The sequence below is a fragment of the Felis catus genome, chromosome B3, assembly GCF_018350175.1.
Source record: "Felis catus isolate Fca126 chromosome B3, F.catus_Fca126_mat1.0, whole genome shotgun sequence".
In the NCBI taxonomy this organism is placed as follows: domain Eukaryota; kingdom Metazoa; phylum Chordata; class Mammalia; order Carnivora; family Felidae; genus Felis; species Felis catus.
Window position 1 is genome coordinate 5,976,093 of NC_058373.1, and position 16,305 is coordinate 5,992,397.

At 50.8% G+C, this 16,305-nt stretch overlaps 1 protein-coding gene across 3 annotated transcripts in view; it reads left to right on the plus strand.

Moving 5' to 3' along the window:
• The window catches only part of AP3S2 (adaptor related protein complex 3 subunit sigma 2), a 58,506-nt gene extending 43,139 nt beyond the window's left edge, over positions 1 to 15,367 (plus strand). For 2 of the 3 annotated variants that reach the window (XM_003986807.5, XM_006932257.4), the window contains 2 exons: positions 9,522 to 9,629; positions 11,374 to 15,367. In XM_003986807.5, the coding sequence (XP_003986856.1) occupies positions 9,522 to 9,629; positions 11,374 to 11,502 (237 nt within the window). In that variant the 3' untranslated portion in view covers positions 11,503 to 15,367. The remainder of the gene's footprint in view (positions 1 to 9,521; positions 9,630 to 11,373) is intronic. The other variant, XR_002742776.2, reaches the window with a different exon arrangement.
• The last annotated feature ends 938 nt before the right edge of the window (positions 15,368 to 16,305 follow it).

The window sequence follows — 16,305 nt, forward strand, 5'->3', positions numbered from 1 at the left end:
AAAGCAGGCTCCAGGCTCTGAGCTGTCAGCACAGAGCCTGATGCGGGGCTCGAACCTACGAACCATGAGATCATGACCTGAGCTGAAGTCGGACGCTTAACCGACTGAGCCACCCAGGCACCCCGGTAGCATTATGGATTAAAGTCAGCTTTAGCTGTGGGCTGCTAGCATGAGAACCTTACTTACTGTATCTATAGAAAAATAATCGTAAGTTTCATACTTAAATTTATGGAATATGGCCAGTTTAAGGTCTAGCGACTGTGTGTTTTTACTAGAGGAAAAAGTAATGTCTTGTTTGTTATCTTCAGGCTCCAGATCAGTTTGGTTTTAGCGATAGTCTCCGTTGACCTGGGCTTGGATTCAGAACTTTACTAACCTCAGTGAGAAACATAACCAAGACTAGTACTCTTGAAGATCCTGGAATCCTCTGTCCTTGGATAGGGTTGTCGAAACCGATTTGCCTCCCTCCCCAGCAATTCCAGAGCTGTGTCCTAAGGAGCATCTCTGTCCTTGAAGTGACACTTTTATGTTCCCTCTTCGACTCCCAATCCTGACACGAAACTAGCAAGTTTATTGTAACCCACCCTTATCCGTAGAGGTTAACTCTGTGTCCTGGGCAGTAGCACTAGTTTCTTGGCGCCAGGATGGGAAGCCAGGCCTGTGTGTGTGTCCTCGGAATCAGAGCTTTTGAACTAGACGAGCTGCTCTCATCCATTCAGCTGGCCTTAGGAAGGTTGAGCTGTTACCAAGCACCGTGCTTGGCACTGGAGACCCAGAGGTGAGTGTGGCATAGATCTATCCTCAAGGAAAATCACGGTCGGACAAGTAAAACATACGACAGCGCACCACATGAAGGACCTCAGTAGAAGTGCCTACAGGCCGCAGTACTCTGTCTCAGAAGAGGGGGATTGTCTTAGCCTTTCTTGAGCTTACTTGCCCCTGGCTGTGGGTATTCACCTCCAATTCTGGAAGAATGTCTCTGATTTTTACAGAACTTAACAGGATCAGCGTAAAGAATGGTAGAAGGTAATCAGGGTTAGGATTAGATCTCAGCAGCATCGGCGGCAGTGCAAGCCCTTGTTCCAGTTTGAGAAAGGCTTTCTTTTCCTTCAGGGAGTCCCAGCAGGTTCGACAGTCATTAAACTCTCCTCTGATGCCTCCCGGTGTCATTTTCCCCTTTCTGTGCATCTTCACAGTGGAACTGCTGGCCAGGCCTTTGTTGGCCCAGGACCTCTGACTCCGGCTCTTCAGAACAGGAGAGTCATGCTTTCTCAGAGTCCCCGGGCTTTACCTAAGCACTGTTGAGTCCTCAGCATGCACCAGATTTGTTCTTCTTGTTTCATCTATTAAACTGGGTCACGGAAAAGCTTCCGGGGGAGCCTTACGAGCCGCAAACTTGTAGGTCCCCATCCTGATCAGGACACTCATTAGTTTTTATTTATTTTATTTTATTTTGTTACTTTATTTATGGGAGGACGCAAGTGGGGGAGGGGTAGAGAGAGGGGGACAGAGGATCCGAAGCAAGCTGTGCACTGACAGGCTGACAGCAGCAAGCCCAATGTGGCACTCGAACTCATGGCCTGAGCCGAAGTTGGACACTCAAGTGGACTGAGCCACCCAGGCGCCCCAAGATACTCATTATTACCTCTAGGGAATGAGATGGGGATGAGATGGGGAAGGTCTCAGTTAACTTACATTGATAGAAAAGAACAGTTAGGCCCAGTTACATGCCCAGAGGATCCAGTTATAGAAGCAGGTATCTTCAGGGGAGGGGGGACAATGTGCCATCTTCCTAGAAGAGAAAAATGAAAGGAAGACAGCTGTCCAGATGTGTCAGGAGCATAGTATGGAGGCTTGATAGCAGGTTAGATTGCCTTCAGAGGAACAGACGTTATTCTGGTGTTTACCATTTATTCTTGAACAACGCAGGGTTGGGGGCACTGATCCCCAGCGTAAGAGTCCACATACAACTTTTGATTCCCCCCAGAAACTTAACTACTAATAGCCTTCTGTTGACAGAAGCCTTACCAATAACATAAACAGCTGATTAAAGCATATTTTGTATGTTATGTGTATTCTATACTGTATTATTCAAACAAAACAAGCCACGGGAGAGAAAGTGCTCTTAAAATCATAAGGAAAGGGGCATCTGGGTAGCTCAGTCGGTTGAGCATCTGAACAGCCCGCTTCAGATCCTCTGTCCCCCTCTCTCTCTGCCCCTTCCCTGCTCGCTCACACATACGGTGTCTCTCAAAAATAAATAAACATTTTTAAAACTAAAAATAATTTAAAAAATCATAAGGAAGAGAAAATACATTTGTAGTACTGGACTGTATTTATCAAAAAAAATCTGTATATAAGTGGACCCACGTAGCTCAAACCCGTGGTGTTGAAGGGTCAACTGTATTTTATTTTTTGATCGTTTTGAGAGATTTTAAGAGAAAATTTTAAATAAGACAGAAATATAAACACCAACCTTTGGCTCACTAAAGTGTGGCCATAAGTTTATGTCTCTCTGATCTTGTAATATATGTTTCTACCCAGCATTTTACCTGTTAAGATTTCAGATTCGTCACCCAAAGTATTTTCTCTGTTGCCTCCCCGTTACATCAAGTTGACCTATTGGTTTATTGGGGTTATCTTAATCTTTATGGTCAGATGAAACTCTTCCTGGATGTGATTATTCTTAGATCAGCTTACCGTTGGATTTGCCGAGAACTAAGAAGTCAGTAGTGTTTTTGTTTCGATTCTCTTACTGGTACTTCTGAATGAATCTTGCTGTTGTCGTCGTTTTAGATGGTTGCCGAAATAGAAAGCTATGAATTATCAAGGAATTGTAATTATATCAAGTATGTAATTACTTGATAGTGCATGTTTGTTCAGTGCACATGATGTTAGGCTGGGTTAGGACTCTTGAGGACCTTTACTTCTTTGCTTTCTTCTGTTGTGGTTCTTACCGCCCCTATGTGACTTCGATTTCAGACTTCCTTTCCCCGCCCCCCCCTCCCCCCCCGCCTCCACTTTGTTGGTTTGGTACTTTTAACTCACAGTGTCCTCTGAGGACCTCACCTCCACTTCTGCTGGCATCCTTGAGGTCAGTCCATCAGTTGACTCTTGTCATTTAATTCTTTGTGATCTGACTGTATGTAGTTTTTTTAGGTACATGAGTTTGGTATTGATTCTTCTTCCTTTTTTGTTCAAGTATAATTAACAATACAGTGTTGTATTAGTTCCAGTTGTACAATATATTGATTCAGCGATTGTGTACATTTCGTAGTGCTCACCACGATCAGTGTACTCTTGGTCCCCTTTATCTCTTCCACCCCTCCCGCTACCAGCCTCCCCTCTGGCAACCACCAGTTTATTCCCTGTTTTTAAGAGTCTGGTTTTTTGTCTGTCTCTTTTTTCCCCTTGTTCGCTTGTTTTGTTTCTTAAATTGCACATATGATTGAAATCACATGGTTTTTCTCTTTCTCTGACTTACTTCACTTGGCATTATACCCTCCGGGCCCATCCATGTTGTTGCAATGGCAGGCGCTCATTCATTTTTATTGCTGAGTCATACTTCTGCGTGTGTGTAGTATTGACTCCTGGCTGCGTTCTCTATACACCCGGGCTTAGCAACCTCGAACTTTCTCACATCCCCTGTGTTTCCTCTGGCGGAAACGTTACTCGTCTTTCGTGGCGCACTTCACGTTCAGTGCAAGGGGTCTTCATGGACTTGTCAGATGAACGAGGGCAGCTGGCAGGCTGACCCTTCGTTGCTCACTCTCTGCTCATCTACAGCACGTGAGTCACTGTGCTGACCAAAGGTCAGCTGTGATATTTTTAGACCTGTTGATGCCAGTCAAACTGGTATTGTAATTATATAACTTAATCATATACAGATAAACCGTAATGAGAAAAGAGAATTGTTCTCTGAAAACCAAGGTGAATGCTTTGGAAAGAGAAGTTACTTCAAAAAGGAAATGAAGTTGAATCAGGTTTGGGCAAAGATAAATATAGAAGATAGAGATGGAGGCTCCGAAAAATCTAGAAGCAATCTGTACTTACTGTTTCACAGGAGTCTGAGTTCTCCCTGTACTTCAGAGAAACTGGAAATTGTAGGTGATGCATTATGGGTGAATTTTATGCAAGAAGGGTGGCACAGAACTCTGGTCAGCAGCAAAGATCTTACTGGCCCCAAATCATTAGTTTGGTGGCTCTCAAAGTATCGTTTATAGCAAGTGACTCTGGGCTTGGATACAGCAGGGGTGGGGGGGATCACCATAAAAGTCGTAATAACTAGATCTTTATCACATGAGTTGTTGGTTTTCAAGGGTACCCACTGACTCTCAGTTATTGAGAGTGAGGAAGTCAGGGTTCTTGTACCTCCTTCCTTCCCCCAACTTTGTCTTCCAGACTTTCTGCTGGCTGTAACTTTCCTTCATTGTCAGGCACATAGCATTGGCCTCTCTTGTCGCTCTAATCCCACTTTAACCTCAGTCCTCCCTGTGAGCGGACTCGGTGCTCAACGCCAGTCTCTCTGCCATCACTCCTTGGCTGGCAGTTTCTCAAGACAGACTCATAGGAACAGGGTTTTTCCTATTCTGTTACTCTTGACTGGTATAAATTCTTGGATTACACTTTTTTTGGGAATTTTGTAGGTATTACATCTTTTTCTGCTAGCATTGGATTTTACTGTGGAAATTTTCAAGATTTTGCCCCTCTCTTAAATAATTTGATCTTTTTGCCTCATCGCAAAAATCCGGAAATGTTACCCTCAGGGTCTGTCTTGGCGTTGACTGTTGTGGGTCAGTTTTCCCCAGGATACAGTGTGGCCTTGCAGTATGTGGACCCTCTTTCGTTTCAGAAACCTCTTGAATCATACTTTCACATAATCTTTATGAACACCTCTTTTCCTATGTGTTTGCTCCGCGTCCTGGTTTCCCTTGATACATCTGCTGCATGTCCTTTGCTGGCTTCTCTAACTCTCCTTTTTCTCTATTCCTTTTAACCCTTTTTCTGTTTCATTGTACCTGCTTTTTTCCATCTCCCTCCTTTCTGTTCCTTACCACGCTTTCGGCAGTGTCTCTTCTCCCTTTGCTTCTTTCCAGCTTCACCTTCATTTCCGTACTGTTTCCTTCCACTTCTCCCCCAGCGGTGCCTGCGAGGTCTTCTCTTGTTGCCGCCTCCCCTCCCCTCCCACAAGTGCCTGCTCTTCCGCCCTGAGCTCTCGCTTCACTGTTTGCTTTTTTTCAGTTTTGCGAAAAGATTTTACTGTCATTCGTTTCCTCCGTGGCGGCGGTTTCCCAGTGCATAGTCCTAGTCTGCCTTTTGGTTTTCCCGTTTCTTTCCAAATTTTGTTCTTGTTGTATCTTTGTATACATCCGGTGTAGATTTCATTCTTACAAGTCCTCTTCGAGCAGGTGAGTTTCTCAGGGACTAGCTATTTGCAGGATGCTTGTTTAGAGGAGGCCCCAAGTCTGAATTCAGGCTGACTGCAGTCATTCTCCTGATCTAGGGTTTGGGGTGAGTTCATTTACCCTGTATCTCCGTCCAGCCGGTAGAGCGAGCTTCTGCAGGCTTTTGCACGATGCGGACGCCACCATGAAGCTGAACTTGTGAGGCGACTACGGCTCGTTTGCGGTGGTTTCTCCTATGCTTCCCGCTCCAGGTCCACAGACGCTCCTGCCTCCCCAGCAAGGAATCTGTTTGGTCCCAGAGCGAGTGTCCTTTACCCACAGGCAGTATATTTTGGCAGATCTTTCTCTCCAGCTCCCGTGTTCCCTCTCTGTAGTATCCTTTCTTTTCTTTCTCTAAGGAAAGGAGCCTTGCTTGAACTCCTTGCTTTTGACAGCTTTTCTAGCTGTTTTAGGGTCTGGGATTTGGGTTGTCTTCCAGTTTTGTTAAAAATGGAGTTTGCATTTTTATTTATTTCTCCTTTTTTGCACTCGGAACACATCTTGAATAGCATCTTAGAATTACGACTTCATGATACCATATTCGCATCAGAAGTCTTAACATATGCTATCCAGCTGCTAGTGGCCTTTCACTACCTTCTCCATCAGGCCTCCATCACCACACTGCCATCCATCTTCGAAGCACCTAAAGCCCCAGGAATATGCTGCTCAGGCTTAGGAAAAGCCTTTTCATTCAGTCAGCATGCCTGCGGCTCACTAGGCCTTGAGGACGAAGCACAGAAGAATTCATGCAAGATCTTTGACACACCAAAGGCAAGTCTTAAAACGATTCCATATGGACCAGGAGTGAGGGATGAGCAGGTAGAAGACACAGCTTGGGACTCAGAGGAACCGTGGCGGAAAGGGTGCCGAACATGAGCTCTGGAGTCAGACGGGCCCGGACTCGGTGCTCTGTTCTGCTACTCATACATGTGACATTGGGATAGTTCATTGCCTTTTCCATGTGTCAGTCCCCTCATATATAAAATGAAGATTATATTACCTACCTCAGATGGAGATTAAAATGAAGATTATATTACCTACCTCAGATGAATATTACTAATTTTTTTTTTTTAACAATTGTTCATTTTTGAGAGAGAAAGAAAGAGACAGAGTGCGAGCAGGGGAGGGGCAGAGAGAGAGAGACACACACACACAGAATCGGAAGCAGGCCCCAGGCTCTGACCTGTCAGCACAGAGCCCAACATGGGGCTCAAACTCACGAACCATGAGATCATGACTGAGCCACCCGGGCGCCCCAGATATTACGATATTACGCCCCGATACATAAACTTAAAGTAAGAACCATGTAAAGTGTTTATCATAGCGGAGACGCTCAACAAATACTACTTTCTCCCATGAAGGAGCTCACTAAACAACAGAATAAAACACTAGGAGTCCTGGTGTGGACACTTGTATTTTGTTTTTTCAGTTGTGAATTTTACGGAACGTAAAGTTTTCCATCTTCATTTTTAAGTGTACACTTGAGTCGTGCTAAGTGCATCCACACGATCGTGCAGCCCTTCTCGGGAACTCTCTTCATCTTGCAAAACTGAAACTGGTTTCGCATTAACCAACAGGCGTCCCGTCCTCCCTCAACTCCAGCCACCAGCTTTCCACTTCTGCCTCTGATTTTGGCCACGGGTACTTCATAGAAAGAAATCGTACCGTATTCGTCCTTTTGTTTCTGGCTCATTTCACTTAGCGTAATGGCTTCGAGGTTTATCCGTGTCGCAGCATGTGTCTGAGTGTCCTGCCTTTTTAAGGCTGAATAATATTCCTTTGTATGTCTATATCATATTCATCCATCCACCCATCGATGGGCACGTGGGCTGCTTCTACCTTTTGGTTATTCTGTGAATAATGCTGCTATGAAGATAGGTATAGAAATGTCTTTTTGAATCCTTGGTTTATATCTCTTAAGTATAAACGCAGGTGCGGAATTGTTTGATTATATGGTTATTCGGTTGCTCAAAATATTTTGAGGAGCCATCAGAATGTTTTCAGAGGTTGATTTCTTCTTCTTCTTTTTTTTTTCCTTTTGAGAGGGAGCGCTCAAGTGCAAGCTGGGAAGCTGGGGAGGGACAGAGGGAGAGAGAGAGAGAGAGAGAGAGAGAGAGAGAGAGAATCCCAAGCTGCATGCTCAGCACAGAGTCCAACGTGGGGCTCAGTCTCACAACTGTGAATACATGACCTGAGCCAAAATCAAGACTCAGATGCTTAACTGCCTGAGCCACCCAGGAGCCCCCAGAAGCTAATTTCTTGATGGGGAAGTATAAACAGTGTAGTTCCCCAATGAATAATTTTAAGACCAGTAGCATTTAACATTTTGTAAATTATCTAAATATGAGAATTTTACCATTAAATCCCCATTTGCATTTAAATAATGAAATGATTCGTCTTGTATAAAATTTAAGAATGCCACATGAGTGTGTATGTATAGACAGGAAAGTGGTTAATAAAACTCAGTGTAAGTAAATATACTTTATTTGTACATAAAACACATATTCTTGTTATACTCTCTCCCTCCATGGGCAAAATATGAAGAACTAATATGCCTGAGAACTTCACGTGTCCAACATGCATGTGCACAAGCACACAGACGACACATCTTTTATCTTGACCCTTCATTGCCCACAGAGTAAATTGGCCTCACATCCTCCATGCTCCAGTCTAGACGCTAGACCAGTGGGTCTCAACTGGGGGCGGTTTCACCACGAGACATTTTTGGTGGTCACAGCTGGTGGGGTGCTCCAGGGATCGAATGAGCAGAGCCCAGGGGTACTGTTAAACAGGCTGCCGTGCACAGGACAGCCCCCCCACACACACACACAGAAAATTATCCAGCCCCAAGTGGCAATAGTGCTCAGACTTTAGACCCAGACTACCTCGTCACTGGGTTCAGTGTGAATACTCCTCTGGGCACCAGGCTCACGTGTGCGCTCGGGTTCCATCCAGCCAGTCCTCCTCAGCAAAACTGAATCTCCGTGTACTTGACCATCGCGCTGACTGAGCCGCTGTGCTGACTCAAACACTGCACCCCACGGTAGCGAGCGAGCTGCCATAGAACCCCCAGAGGGTCGGTCAGAGGTGTCTGCTGGGGTGTGTAAGGGGTGGGACTTCTTTCAAATCAGATCCTGTCAACATGGCCTTCGAGGTGCCACCTTCTATTGTTAATTAAGCACCAGATCAACAGCCCGAGAAGGAAGAGGGTGGCTAGAGAGACCAGAGAGATTCACTGAGACGGTGGGAGGACCGAGCTGGTCTCTGACATCAGAGAAGTGGGAAGAAGGACTTCAGGTGAAAGGCACCGGAGGAAGCAATTCTGCCGGTGGTGGGTCTGCAGAGCCCCTGGATCTGCCTGGAAAGGCAGATTTATGCGAGAGGCCGGAGCCAATGCCGACAAGGTGGTCAGGGCCTAAAGAACCCAGTTTCTCATCCCAGCTGTAAGAAAGGGATAAGGACCGGTACGAAGGCGCGGGCCTGTTTTGCCACCAGCGTAACACGGGCTGGAGGGCCTATCTTAGGAAGCCCGGGAGATGTCACATTTCACGTGGGATGTGCTTGGGCAGGGATTGTCCCGCTGCCCCTGCAGTGACCGAGTGTGCGTCCGTCAGCGGTGCTGCTGCCGAGAGCAGCAATGAGCGCCATCCATCCTGATTCATTTAGAACCCGGTGTGGGGCAGAGGTTATCTCAGTCCTCACCAGAGTTCTGGAAGGAGGCTGGGGAACAGAAAGGATAGTTTGCCCAAAGTCACCCAGCTTAACCTGTGTGACTTCAGAGCCTGTGCTCTCAGCTACCACCTTCCCGCCCAGAGTGTGGCCGGCAGGTAGGAAAGAGCTACGGAATGAGCTGCTCACGGAAGAGGTTCGCGTGACGGTGTGCCGAGACGCGGGGGGGCCACCCCTGTGGTCTCACGTGAGGGGTGGAGGACTCGGGCTTAGGTGTCTTGGGAATCAGGAGCTGGTGTCGGGTCCAGCCGCTCTGCTGGTGCAGGAGAGCCCGCGGGGTTTCTGTTTGGGCCACACCCCGACTACCGCGGGGTGCTCCAACCCTTCTCGTTCCCGCTTCCCCTTTAGGTGCACTACATCCTTCAGGAGGTGGTGATGGGTGGGATGGTGTTGGAAACCAACATGAATGAAATCGTGGCTCAGATCGAAGCTCAAAACAGGCTGGAGAAATCCGAGGTGAGTACACAGCTGTACTTCTGCCCCAGCCAGTTCGGCTCGAGAAGACCCGGTTCGAGAAGACCGGGGCAGAAGGAGAAAGGGATGCATGTGTTGGTTTGTGTTGCTGGGGAACTTTAGGAATGTGTATACGCCTCTTCTTTCTTCCTTGAGTCCATCGAAACTGATTGGAAGGCCCGCTGATTGGAAGGCCAGCCCTGAAAATTAAAACGTGTAAGAATAAGGCTAAAAGTGTGAACGGAAAAGCCAGATGGCACACAAAGACAGACACCTGCTGGCTTGGGGGACTCTGGCCGGTGCTTGTAGTTTGTAATTCCTCCTTTCAAAGCTACACATTCCTTGGAGGGACCCAGAATCCCCGTCTCTGGTCCCATTGTGGTTTTCCAGTGAGTGCTCTAGGAGTCTGCTCTCCCAGTGGCCATTTCTCGTGGTGTCTTTCAGACCTCCGACTTGCCAGTTCCCTTATTTCCAGTTAGCCCTGTACTCAGCTAGAACAGAATTTGGGCTGGGTTTACAAACAACATACCCCAGCCCACCCCCACATAGTGCTGGGCTTCATACAAACGCTCCCACTAGGGGCACCTGGCTGGCTCAGTTGGAGCACGCGACTCTCGGTCTCAGGGTCGTGAGTTTGAGCCCCACGCTGGGGGTAGAGATTACTTAAAACTTAAACAAAAACCGCTCACAGTAGATTCTGTCCTACCCCCCTGAGGTTTCTCTATCACCTCCGTCAGCCTAGCCGGAGAGCAGTGTAGAGGCTACAGGCCTACACCTTCATACGCGGCAGGAAGAGAATTTTAATTATCTGAGTGTCTTCGAGAGCTTCATTCCTTCTTGTGATGGAACTTGATCTTGCAAAGAGCCAAGAATTCCTCTGTCTGTGAGGACTGGTGGCCCTGCTGACGAAGCTCCGCCAGACCACCACTGGAGCGGCACCACGGTCCTTCAGTGACACAGGCCAGGGAGCTTCCAGGAATAGTGAGTGAGTCACAGGCAAGGGGTTTGGAAACAGGAAGAACGGAGACGTGCTGGGCGAGAGCGGGACCGGAGTCGGTGTCCCGACAGTCAGTAAGGAGGACGGGGTTCTGGGAGTCTTGTCGGCTTCCCCCCTTCTCTGCCCACTGGGGGCGAGCCAGCGGGGAGCGCCCCTCTTCTCTGTGTTTGTCACAGTCCTTCCGTGGCTGCGGGTGTGTCAGACCTTCCACGGGTCCTTCCGCCCATCTTGCTGCCACGTGACATTTCCGAAGCCAGCTCTTTCCCGTCTCACGTTGATAGTTGGCAGGCAGCTGCCCTAAACGGACTTTCCTTTTTCTCGTGCGCGTTTCCCTGGGACTGCACCCGCTTCTAAGAGTGTTCGGGCTCTTCGGGGAAGGGCTTTGTTTTGTAGTCTGAAAAGTGCCCCTGACACAGAGTATGACGTGGTCAAACCGTCTCCGGTTATTCCGGCAAGCGTGGAGTAACTGCTTGTGCCTGCTGTGTGCCAGGCCCTGTTAGGTGCGGGGGCTAGCACCCCGCGTGAGCCACCACCCCTTCGGGAGCGCACGCTGTGGAGCCCTGCCCCAGAGCCCCCGTCCCACCTCAGCATTGCTGCATTGGCCATACCTTTGAGGAATAAGGAGGAAAAATCAAAACGTGTGTTGTGTGTGCTCGGTGTGGACACTTCCGGTCTCCGTCACTTGTGTTTTTAAGCGTTAAGCAGATGACACCGAGCGTTTGTCTCATGCCCCCTCTCGTGTCTCCTCAGGGTGGCCTGTCAGCAGCCCCCGCCCGGGCCGTGTCCGCTGTGAAAAACATCAATCTGCCGGAGATTCCTCGGAACATCAACATTGGTGATCTCAACATCAAAGTCCCCAACCTGTCCCAGTTTGTCTGAGGGTCCACGGCTACTGAACTGGAGTCCTTGAAACCAGCCAAGCCAGTCCTGCCACAGAACGCACTCTGAGCCTTAGAAGGGTCGAGCCCCGGGCCCTGACCCTTGCTGCCGTGGGGTCGGGGGGGAGCCCTGGGTTCACCGCTAGCACGTGCTCGGTTCTCACCTGTGCCGACTTGCCGGCCTCTGATACGTGTAGCCACCGCAGACGTGAGGGGGGCCCCTGGCCTCCGTGGGGTCAGCGTGCCCCAGCCACTCGTACCTTTACCTCCCGCATGTAGCCGCTTCCAGGGCCTGGGCGCTGTACCGGGGCCCTCCTGCTTCCTAGAACCCGCCACCAGGACACTGTCTGACGAGAATCTTTCTCCTTAGTACCACGAGGCTTCCGCGGTCCTACAGCGTTCACTTTTGCTGGTGAGACGCCATAGCTAGTGAAGGGCCGACCCTTAGGGGATGCGGTGAGTGGCAGAGAAGGGCAGAGTTTTATGAGAACCCAGAGTTGCCTTCTGGCTGTACTGTGTAGGCAAGCTTGCTGGTGACCCCGCCTCCAGAACACGTCCCCCACCGCCACAGTCCTTGCACGGGGCGCCATCCCAACCACGAACCTGGTGCATGCTGGTAGGGAGAACACCCCCTTCCCCACGGCCATGTCTCCGGCACAGCCCGAGGGTCCCTCAGCAAAGGGGAGAGGCCCGTGTCTGTGGAAGGTAAAGCTGACAACATGTGAAACGTCTCAGAATTATGACTCTTTCCAGGTTTAAAATACATTCTTCTGATGAGCAGACGGTCAGTTGCTGTGTTAGAAGTGACGGGTTTTCTCCATACAGGAAAGCCACTGCTGCCTGCACCGGCCTGTGGAGCATGAGAGCTGGGATCACTGGTTCTAGAACGGGCACTGGGAAGACTGGGGACGCGGGAAGCGTGCTGACTGAGACCCGTGGCTCTGCGGTGTCTTGTCCCCACTGTGGGAGGAGCCCCTCCCTGTTCCCCCCAGGTGACATCCTCCCACGGTTGGCTTCGGAAACTTGTAAATGTTTACGTGTGACGAGTGTCTTTCTGTGGTCAACGTGGAGCTAAAACTGCTCCTCCGAGTCGTGCCTCTTGCCGCGCTGCCCCGGGGTTAGGGAGCTCGCTGCGTCACCACGGCGACGTCTCCCAGCCGGGGGGCTTCCCCGTGCCTGCCGGCGGGGGGCCCGGACCGCTCCAATGTCCTCCTGCCACTGCAGAGCCCGTCTGAGATGGTGCCCCCCCCCCCGGCCCCCAGGACCGCGGCGCTCCCGTGCTTGGTGCCCTCTGCTCCCCGCAGCCTCCTGTGCTCACTCGGGCAGACCCTCCCCGGTAGCCTCCGGGACGGGCGGGCGATCGGAAGGAGGCCCTCTGTCCGAAGAGGGAGAGGAAGGTCACGACGTCTGATAGCATTCTTTTGAAGGGTTTGGGTTTTCTGTAACAGACGCTTCAGCACGTCCGTGTCCCTCTCTCACCTTTACTAAGTGTGGAACAAGAAAGGAGGAGCACGGATGTGGGCGGTGTGAGCAGGACCTTCCCACAGGCCTTACAGCCTTGCAGCAGGCATCATCGTCCCCATTCCGCAGGGACAGTAAGAGACAGGTCGAGTGACCCGCTTTGCGTCACACGGGGCTGAGAATTGAGACTTGCCTGCCTAAGTCCAAAGTCCATTTTCTTTCACTGCTCAAGACGGCTTCTTCCAATTTTATCCTCTTTGTTCTAGATAAGGAAACTGAGTCCCAGAGAGGTTAGTAGCTTCTCACAAACCCTGATGAAACCAAACCTGGTTTGCTAAGGGGGCCAGTGACGACGTCCTCAGAGGGCGAAAGCTGGAGGCTTTCGGAGAGCTGATGAGCAGCCGGGAGTATTAAGTGTTGTGCTGAGGGTCATGAAGCTAGAACCTGGTCATTTCTCGGGAGTTTACGTATTTGTGTTGTGGTTTAACGCATCAGTGCAGGGCACCTGTCTGGCCCGGATTTCCCAGGACAGCCTTCGAATGTCTACCTGTCAGAAACCGATGTTTTCTGGTTTCAGCTCTCCTCCCACAGACCACTGACTGGTCCCGGAGACTCCAACCAGTGAGCATCCCATCCTTACCCCTGAAACTGCCTCTAAAAATGGCCTGAAACTTCAGCCTGGTTTTTTATTTGCAAAAGTCCATCCCTTGGACAAGCCACGGTAATCATTCGTTAGCCACTCGAGGTTGTCTGCAAATCCAGCTAGCTCTCTTGCCTGCTACGAGCAAAGCCATAAGCTTTTTTTTTTTTTTAATAAGAGGAAATCGTATGCTGTTTTTGAAGAAAGATACAGATACTGCAACTGAGAGATTCAGTTAGGAAAATAGGGACTGGGCCTAAATTTGAGAGTCCTTGGTCCTGGATGATTGATGCTGAGGGTTTCCTGAAGTGGAACAGAATACTGGGTTTCCAGGGCTCACGGCCCGTAATTAAAACCAAAAATTCTGTTGCGCAGTTTGTAAGCGCCTGGTGCGTGCCAGGCTCGGTCCTAGGCACTGAAGATGGAGAGATCTGAGGCTCAGCTCCCGCCGTCGTCTCCGCCGAGGACCTCGGAGTGCCCGGATTGAGCGACTGGAAGCCTGAATCTGTAGTGACCGGAGTTGGTGGCTGTTCTGTGGAATAAAGGACAAGGACCCATTCGCCGCCCCCGGCAGCCCCCATCGTGCCCCGCTGGGCCGTGCTCCAAACAGCCCTCGGCAAGCTGCTGTAACAAAAAGACTGGCTGGTGGCTTAGCATTTCTCACAGTTCTGCAGTCTGATCAAGATCGAGGTGTCAGCAGATTTGATGTCTCTGAGAACCTGCTTCCTGTTTCACAGGCTGCCATCTTCTTGCTCTGTCCTCACATGGCGGAGAGAGAAGGCTCTTTGCTCTTCATCCCCTTATAAGGGTGCCAGTCCCATCATGGGGGCTCCACCCCACGACCCCATCCAAATCTAATCACCTCCCAAAGGCGCCCCCCCGCCCCGCCCCAGATACCATCCCACTGGGGATTAGATTTCAACATAGGAATCTGAAGGACGCAGACATTCATCCACAGGTCACCTTATTATCTGCCTCTCCTCTTGGCCTACACAGCCGTGCGCTTGTCACATGAGGATTAATTCGGGATCTCTTGAGGCTTCTCAAGCCCCTGTTATTCAGGCCTCCGCCCCTTACAAAGCCGGCCCTTCCTCGCCGCCACCTCCACGGAGCCACACTAGCGAAGCGCTCTCTGGCCCCAGCTCCACCAGAAACCACGGAGCGCGCCGGCTAAATCCTGTCTGGTGGACCGGTCTTTAGTAGGGCGTTTCCTTCGTGTAGCCGTCCGTCCGTGGCTTTCCAAATAGGATGCGTCAGTGGCGACTGATGATAAAAATCGGGGTGAACGTGACAGCCAAGATGGAGGGCCACTTACGAATGAGAGACCAGGCGTTGTCGGCTCCCCGCGAACACCCTGCTCTTCAGCCTTCCCCGTCCTCTACCTGGCCTCCCCGGGGCACCTGTCTCGCTGCACTGAGGGCCCCGCTCACGTGGCTTTGCCCTCTCGGAAGTGCGGCAGGGCTCCCGTCTGCTCTGACCTGGCAGCGGCTGCCAGAGGAGCAGACAGGCCCTCTCTAGGGAAGTAGTTCCACGAGAGTAATTAATCTTTTCCAAAAGACTGGGTACGTCCTTTCCTATTCGATGAGTTAATGTTTTAAAAAGGAAGTACATTCATGTAGTTCAGAATTTAAGATAACAGAAGCCTGTTCAGCCAGATTCCCACCGTGTTCCCACAGACCACCAAGTTACCCCCCCGACCCCGTGGCAACAAGTGTTTCCAGTTGAAAGGATTAAGAAATAAAGTCCCTGGATTTTTATTACCAAACTGACGGTGTGCTCTTCCTCAGAGAGTTATGTTCCTTTTGACCTCGGTGACTGGCCTCGGCCCTCTGCAGCCATGCCACCCCCTGGACGGAGGAGGGCCTCCCAGGCCACCCCGCGTCAAGGAGCCCCCCTACTTGGGCACACCTGTCCCAGCTCTGCTTCTCCCGTTTTCAGGGCACTCGACCTGATGTACGTTTGGATCGAAGTTACTGTCTGTCCCCGCTAGGATGAGTGTCCCCACGGGCGGGCGCTGTCTCGCTCCACGCGGTGGGGACAGCGCCTGGTGCGTGCTCTCAATAAAGAAGTGTTGAATGAACGGCTGGTGGAGGCTTTCCCGGGCCCCGCGCTCTGCCCTCTGGGAAGGAGAACCAGGGCACCCGTGTTGGGAGCAGCAGGAGGGGAGGGACCCGGTGATGGCCTGTGGAGGCCGAGGGAGAGGAGAGAGGCGAAGCTGGTGACCGTGGAACCCAGGTGACTGCAGGACCAGTGAGGGGGTTCCTCGAGAGGAGAAAGTGGTTTGGGAGGAAGAGGGGCCCAGAGTGTGGATGAGACGGGTCAGATGGGGAGAGTGGGAGGGGAGCGGGGGCGGGGGCCTGCAGTCCGCCAGCCAGCTGGGAGCCTGGGCATGGGCAGGAGAGGAGACGGCTCGAGGCTGTGGGGTGAGCCCCGGAGCCCAGAAGTGGCAGGAGGGGTGAGGATACAGCCTGCGGGCGAGGGAAGGGAGGGGAGACAGCAGGGCAACCTCAGGTCAGGGAGGGGCCTGCGGTGGGAGAGGCCAAGGGGCTGGGAACTGAAGACGTGGCCTGAGCTCACTGAAGTTGTCCTCCAGTGAGGCAGCACCACCAGAGAACTCGGCGGTTCTAGCCAAGTGGAGCTTTTGGACTGCAAGGTGGTCACGTAAGAGTGTGAGACGTGTAGAGCCCTCGGAAGGTCCCTGTC